The sequence below is a fragment of the Aptenodytes forsteri genome, unplaced genomic scaffold (assembly GCF_000699145.1).
Source record: "Aptenodytes forsteri isolate BGI_AS27 unplaced genomic scaffold, ASM69914v1 Scaffold261, whole genome shotgun sequence".
Lineage (NCBI taxonomy): Eukaryota > Metazoa > Chordata > Aves > Sphenisciformes > Spheniscidae > Aptenodytes > Aptenodytes forsteri.
The window spans coordinates 89,858-97,393 of record NW_008795583.1 but is presented as its reverse complement, the minus strand read 5'-3'; the positions used below and the strand labels follow the sequence as shown (position 1 = coordinate 97,393).

At 60.1% G+C, this 7,536-nt stretch overlaps 1 protein-coding gene across 1 annotated transcript; it reads left to right on the top strand.

Annotated features, from left to right (window-relative positions):
- The first annotated feature begins 28 nt into the window (after positions 1–28).
- Positions 29–6,714, top strand: EIF2B4 (eukaryotic translation initiation factor 2B subunit delta). Its single transcript, XM_019472859.1, has 11 exons — positions 29–193; positions 665–874; positions 1,085–1,167; positions 1,374–1,465; positions 1,870–1,984; positions 2,332–2,408; positions 2,626–2,728; positions 3,774–3,901; positions 5,797–5,977; positions 6,077–6,257; positions 6,467–6,714. Exons 4-11 carry the CDS (start codon positions 1,461–1,463, stop codon positions 6,664–6,666), a joined length of 990 nt encoding a protein of 329 aa, XP_019328404.1. The 5' UTR covers positions 29–193; positions 665–874; positions 1,085–1,167; positions 1,374–1,460; the 3' UTR covers positions 6,667–6,714.
- Positions 6,715–7,536: the final 822 nt, after the last annotated feature.

Below are 7,536 nucleotides of genomic sequence, written 5' to 3'. Positions count from 1 at the left end.
GGGGCCGGGGACCAGCGTGGGGGAGGGAGGCTGCCTGACGGTCTGTGCCCGCAGGCCCCGGAGCTCTCCCGGGAGGAGAAGCTGCAGCTGCGGAAGGAGAAGAAGCAGCAGAAGAAGAAGAAGAGGAGCGAGAAGGGGCCGGCGGCCGAGCCCCCGGAGCTGGGGACGCCCTCTGACCTAGGGCAGCCCCGGGGTGAGGCCCTCCTTCCCCCCGAGGCAGCCCCCAAGCCTGGAGGGCCCAGTGGCAGACCTCCCCAGCAACGCGAACAGGGGCAGCCCCATTTCAAGGCCCCGGTGCTCTCCCGAGCTGGGAACACCCCTCAGGCTGGAACAGCCCTGAGCCAGGAGCATTCTCCAGTTAGGGCAGGCTGTGGTGGGACCTCTGGGGTGTCCCACCTCTCTACACCTGAGTCCTGGCACCTTGCAGGGACTAAGATCTAGAGAGGCCAGTCCCCTCCCCACCTGAATACAGGGTTGGCCTGGTGGTCCCCATGTCAGCTGTGCGGAGGGCGAGGTGCTGGAGAATGTGGGGCTTAGTCCCACCTGCCCCTCTAAAGGCAGACCCTTGCACAGAGGAGGGTCTCCCTGCCACGGGCTGCCCCACTGGGCTACATCTCCTGGTGATGGAGGCTGGGCACAGACTTCTCCCTTCTGTCTCCTGCAGTAGCTGCTCACCCCACATCCCTCCCAGCCTTGGCTGATGGCCCCAATGATGGTGAGAAGCCCGCAGGGGGCAAGAGCAAAGCTGAGCTGCGAGCAGAGCGGCGGGCCAAGCAGGAGGCTGAGCGGGCCCAGAAGCAGGCCAAGAAAGCAGAGCTGAGCCAGGCAGCCACAACAGCCAAGCCTAGGCTGACACCCACCGAGCCTCAATCCGGTAAAGCTGTCGTCACCAGAGGGTGGGTGGGTGAGCAGGGAGGTAGGGGGCTGGGGCAGGCACCTGCAGGGGCTGCCCACCCGATCCTTCCATGGTGCCCTGGTGCCACTGCCCTGCCGTGCATTTCCTGAGTCTTGGGGCACCGTGGCTGGGCCGGGGGCTGCACCAGGGTGGTACCGCCTCACACTGCCCTCCCCACTATCCTCACAGTGGTAAAACGGCTGCCGGAGCATGTGCAGGTGGATGACCCTGCTGCCCAGAGGAAACTGGCCAAGAAGCTGGAGCGGCAGCAGGTAGGAAGAGGGCTGGGTAACAGGCTGCATGCTACAGAGCAGCCGTGCTGTGGTGCGTATGGTGGGGTCAGGCTGCATATGTGGTGGCACTAGGGCCTGCTCTCTGGTGTGCCACGAGTGAGTGCTGGGTGTGATTCGTGGTGCTGGAGTGAGCAGGGCTGTATGGCAGCCTTTGGTAAGCCATCATCAACACTCTTCGGCTGCAGGTACCTCTGAGGCAGGACTATGGCACCAAGGTCAACCTGTTCTCCCACTTGCACCAGTACAGCCGGAAGAAGCCACTGACACAGCAGATGAGGTATGTGGCCTCCCTAGCCCAGGCCCCTGGCAATCATTTGGCTCTGCTTCAGCTGGCCTGCCTGCAAAATGGCCCTAGTGAAGGAGTGTCCTGGTTCTGCATGTGAGATAGGCTTGATGGGGTGGAGGGGGACCCCTTCACTTGCTTTGAGGAGTGGCAGCAGGGGCAACTGGATGTCCTGCCTGTGGGGTGAGGAGAGCTGCCCTCGGGCAGTGCAGGGCCACAGGAGAAAGGGCTGTGGGGTTAGCCTGACTCCTCAGGTCACAGAGCAAGTAGGGGCTGGACTGACAGCTCCCTCCTTGGGCTGTCCCTCAGGTTGTTTGGCTGGGAACCTGGTAATGGGTTGGTTGTTCCTGGGCTGTAGAGGGCCAGTGCTGACAGCTCTCTCACGTTTGTCCCTGCAGCATCCCCTCCATGGTAATTCACCCGGCTGTGGTGCGCCTTGGCCTCCAGTACTCCCAGGGCATCATCAATGGCTCCAATGCCCGTTGCATCGCCCTGCTGGAAGTCTTCAAACAGGTATGTGAGCAGCTACCCCTGCCCACCAGGCAGCAAGGGCATTGCACCAGGCGCAGGCATCCCTTTCTGTTCCCTGACTACTGGGGCTGTATCTGTGCTCAGTCATCTTCAGCCTCTTCCTTTTAACCATGCCCAGGGCTGGGCACTGCTGGTATCCTGTTCTGGTGCTGACACTGCAGATTTGAGTTCATGGAGCACCGCTTTGCCCTCCCTGTGAAAGCACGTCAAGCTGTTGCGGTACACACTTGTGCCTGGTCTGCAGCCTCCTGGGTGAGGGTGGTCGTGTGCAGTGCCTGGCCAGAAGGGGCAGGTGCCCTGAATTCATGCTCTCTTCCTTCTTGTCTCAGCTGATCCGGGATTACTCAACTCCCCCCAATGAGGAGCTGTCACGGGACCTGGTGGCCAAGCTGAAGCCACACATCAGGTGAGGGCTCCCGGTGCCAGAGCAGAGGGACTGAAGCTCCACTGAGTGTGGTCCATCGGTCACCTCTCCGGGTTGGTGTCCACCCAAATTTGGGCTGAATTTCCTGGGGCTCTGGGTTCTGCCTCCCTGCCCAACATCCCCAGCCCAGCTGCACCCTCCCTCTTCCTGTCCCTGCCCTCCAGGCTGCTCTGGAGCTAAGCCCATTTCCTCTCTGCAGCTTCCTGAACCAGTGCCGGCCCCTCTCAGCCAGCATGGGCAATGCCATTAAGTTCCTCAAGAAGGAGATTTCATGCCTACCCGACACCCTGAGAGAGGAGGAGGTGAGTGGCCTCACACAAGCAGCAGGCTCCAGCCCTCTGGCTGCAGGCACCAGGATGGAGGGACAGCCCTGGCACAGGCTAAGCAGGGAGAGGTGGTGGGATGCAGACTGGGACCAGTGCTGCAGTGAAGCTAGAAGACTTGGCCATCAGTGTCACCAGCCACGGCTTGAGCGGGGACTGCGGCCAGACCTGCTTCCCCTCTGCCAGCAGGCATAGCCCAGCAGGACCCAAAGGGGCTGGGGTGCACCACAGCAAATGCTGGGCTGTTAGTGTCACTGGGCTGGTAGGACTGGAGCTTGTCAGGAGCAGGGACGTAAAATGGGAGAAGCTGCAGCAGGCACACGTGGTCTTGGTGAACACAGCACTGCACCACAGGCCTGGCCAGCAACCAGCATTGCACCTGCATTGAGAAGTGACTCTTGAGCGGCTGGAGGACTTGCAGGCTGGTCCAGCTGGTGCTGTGCACTGCAGGAAAGCCACAAAGGCCACAGCAACTGTGCACCATGAGCTGCCCTTGCCCACCAGGACTGCCTGTGAGAGCATTGTTTGACAGCATCAGTAAAGTCACAGTGCTCAGCTACGTCCCATGCAAAAAGCTCCACAGGAGCCCATTGGCTGCGGAGCAAGGGGCAGGGTGGTGGTGTATGTCAGGAGGACCCCTGAGGCTGCGTGGCTAGTGGGCTGAGAGGAGTCAGGCTGGAGAGTCTGAGCAGTAAAATATCCATGGGATGACCAGAGAGACTGACCCAGGAGATGCGGGGGAGATAACGAGCAGAGCTGGGGAGGGCCTGATGGCAGCTCAAATGTGTGGTGAGGCACCATGGTCTGCTGAGAGGCTTGTGCTGGGACAGGAGTGGCCCTGTGTGCCCTGCAGAGCCCCTGTCCCAGGGGAAGGTACTATTCAGCAAGCAGGCTGGTTGGGAGTAGGGCAGGGCTCTCCACTTGCAAGCAGAGCTGAGTCTGCAGTCCTGCCAGGCTGCAAGGGACAACAGAGTGTCTGCGGTGTGGCAAGGCCATGCTGTACGTGATGGCACTGTCTCCCCAGGCGAAGGAGAAGCTGCAGGATGCTATCGACAAATATCTGCGGGAGAAGATTCTTTTGGCAGCTGAAGCCATTTCACGGTCTGCCTTTGAGAAGATAAATGACAACGATGTCATCCTGGTGTATGGATGGTAAGAGGAGAGCCAGGGCAGCCAGGCCAGTGGGTGGAAAAAGGAAAGGGAGCAGTTGAGTGAACATGGGAAGCTCTTGCAAAAGCAGTTTTTCAAGGGTGGGAAAGTCAGCTTTGCCCAAGGGGGAGGGAGGGCTTGTGGCTCTGGGTCCACCACCTAGAAATAAAACAAGCAGGGAGGGGGCAGTCAGGGGGTGCCAGCCAGAACTTGACTGTGGTGGGGAGCTGGTAAATAAAGGCACAAGGGAGAAGTTTATGACCAGCAGGGCAGGACAGAATAGTGGATGCATGAAGGTGTCAGGACAGAGCAGAGCATGGCCCTGGCATCAGCACTTGCTAACTGGACGTGGATGTATTGTTAGTGCTTTAGAAAAAGCAGAGAGCTCATTAGGACTCTTGTCGTGTCCTGGGAGATGGGCAGGCTGATGAGCTCAAGTCATGAGGTGGTGACAGAGCACTTTCTGCCTGGCAGCTGCCAAGGGGAATGCTAAACTGTCTGCGGAGCGCAGTGGACGGTGTTGGCAGGCCTGGCTGCGAGCAGGCATTCCTGGAGGGCCCCATTGCGGAGGGCTGTGTCCTGCCAATGTCGTTTCCAATTTCTCCGAACGGTGGGACAGGCTAGATGCTGGAAGCATTGGAGCCCTTGGACTCATTAGAGGAACGAACAGGAGGGTCTGATCAAGTAGCCTTATACCAGCCTATACCGATTAATGTAGTTGTGTTAGCGCCTCAAACTCAGTTTGTGAATGCCTGAGTTTGCACTGCCTGCCATTTTGACTAACCCAGACTCCCAGACCCACCAGCCTGTAACATTATAGTGGTGGGCAATGCCTTGACTGGGCCGAGAAGTGCCTGACAGAGGCCTAAAGCCATTGCCATCAGCAAAGCCTGTACCAAAGGCTTGTCCGTGAGACTTTGCTGTTCCTGTTCAGGGCTCAGCGCTGTCTTCTGTTTGCATGTGTCCGGAGTTAAGTGTTTCAAGAAACCCAGATTCACTGCTGCTTCAATACAGGGCACTTACAGGGCAGCCGTGGCAGTTTACTGGCATTTTAAACAAACTGCAGCAAAGTCAAATGTCAGGAAGCAAAAATATGGAAGCTCGTTCTTCCTTCGAGGGACTGTGTCCCAGAAAGTAGAGGTGGGAAAAGGAGCCAGAGTCTACTGTGGCAAAAGAGTCCAGATGTGATGTGCCTCCTGGGTGATCGGCGGAGGAAGGAGCAGGGGCAGGAGGCCAGTGCGGGCCTGGAGCATTATGAGAGGGAAACTTGGAGAAGGTTTGGAGGGGGAGTCCCTCGCTGTGGTCACGGACAGGTGGAGGTCAGTGCTGCTTCCAGGGAGGGCTGAGACATCACTTTTCCCAGGGGGTGATTCTCTGTGCAGAGACAGGGAGAGGGGGCCCTGGAAGCGAGCGTAGCAGGAGGGTGTCTGGAAAGGTCAGCACTTGCAACGGTGAGGGTGGATGTCAGCTCTGCCTGGACTCATCTCCAGGCAGCACTAGCCCATCAGGGTCTCGGTGGGAGCCCAACTCCCGCCGTGGGTAAGAGAGACATTGCTCTGTTTGGGCTGGATGTGCCCAGGGACCTGCCATGGCAGCTGGCGCCTGGCAGTGCCTGCTCTGCCACAGCTGCTGGCAGCCAGCCCCTGCCATCAGGTGCCTGTCAGGGCTGTCCCCTGGGCGAGCCCCCATGCTAACGCTCAGGAAACCTCCTGCCCGGCTGGCACCTGATGAGTCCCGTACTGGAACCAGCGCCAAGGAAAATCTCCTGGCACTGGGCTGCGTTTCTGGGCAATGCTGGCAGCGTGCAGTGTCAGCACGGGGTGGCTGGGGCAGCCGCGTGGGCGAGGTGAGAGCCTGGCCTGGCGGGACGGGGCAGCCTCCTAACTGGTGTCCATCAGCTCTTCCCTTGTGAACCGCACACTGTGCGATGCCCACGTGAAGAAGGGCCGGGCCTTCCGTGTGATTGTGGTGGACAGCCGGCCGCGGCTAGAAGGCCGGGAGACGCTGCGTCGGCTGGTGCGTAAGGGCATTCACTGCACCTATGTGATGATCAACGCCATTTCTTACGTGCTGCCTGAGGTGAGGAGCAGAGCGGGGCTGTGCCAAGGGCGGTGGTGGGCATGGGGGAGGCTGCAGCATGATAAAATGTGCTAACAGATCCCTGCGCTTCCCTAACAGGTGTCCAAAGTGCTGCTGGGAGCCCATGCACTCCTGGCCAATGGCTCTGTCATGTCCCGGGTGGGTACGTCCCAGATAGCGCTGGTCTCCAAGGCCTACAACGTGCCTGTCCTGGTGTGCTGCGAGACCTACAAGTTCTGCGAGCGAGTGCAGACGGACTCTTTTGTCTCCAATGAGCTGGGTAAAGCTTCTGTCCCCTTCCTCTCACCTGGGACCTGCTCCCTCTTCCCGCTGCTAGCCAGGACGGACTGATCTGCCCTGCCATTCCCCTTCCTGGCTGAGGGGCCACCACTCTCAGGAAGGGTGGCCATTGGGCCTGGCAGGCAGCAGGGCAGGATGGACAGGTGCTGTCCCTCTCCCTGATCCTGCTGGCTGCTCCTCTCTCCGCAGATGACCCCGATGACCTGATCGTGCTCCGGAAGGGCCAGGCCCAGCTGGGTGGCTGGGCAGAGAACAAGTCCTTGCGCCTCCTCAACCTGGTCTATGACGTGACACCGCCTGACCTGGTGGATCTGGTCATCACGGACTTGGGCATGATCCCCTGCACCTCGGTGCCTGTCGTCCTGCGTGTCAAGAATGTGGATCAGTAGTAGGGGCAGCTGCACGGACACTAATAAACCAGGCGCCACGATACACCTTGTTTGCCTTCTGTGGTATGGCAGGAGCCCTGGCGCCCCGTGTCACCACAGGCTCAGCTCTGTGCTTTCCTTGGGCATGCTAGCACTTCTGCCCGGCCCCTCTTCTCCCACTCCAGGCTGCAGCAGGGAAGGACCTTCCCTGTCCCTGGGCGGCTCCTCCGGGGCCTGGGGGAAATGGTGATGCTATGATGACAGCCCCTGGCTCACGCCTCCTCTGGCTGTGGTTCTGGCAGCCAGTTGAGCTGGGCTTGTGCAAGAGAGCCCAGCACCTCTGACCCTGCAGCACCCTTGGTGTGCCAGGGCTGCTCCTGGCATGAGCTGCTCCTGCAAGATGGGGCTGGTGCAGGGTCCAGCCTGAGCAGAGGCTGGGGGCTCTGGCACGGGGAAGGGGGTGTCCTCCCTTGTTCTGCAGCGTTCCCATCCCTTTCTGCTGTGGTAAAATTGGTGGTCATCTCGGCTCCTGGCAGCGATTGCTGAGGGCTGTCTGTGCTTCCCCCCTGGAGCCTGCCACTGCCAGTGCCCTCCATGTTCATAGCTCCAGGGGGGAACAGGGAAGAGATGGCAGGGTGCCTGTTATTCTGGCCTCTGCCCAGAAAGGGGTGTCTTTATACACTGGTCTCGCCTGTCATTGCTGCTGTGTGCAGCGCTGAGGCCGGCAGGAGGGAGCCCTGGCCCTGGCCTGGAGCAGGGTGAGGAAGGCTAGGCAATAACAGGGTTCGAGGGCTGGCGCTGAGCCACGGATGGAGGCAGAGCGGGTCCCTGTCTCTCCTATGACTAGCTGTGCTGCCAGTTGCTGCCCCCCCGGGTGTGTTAGGAGACACG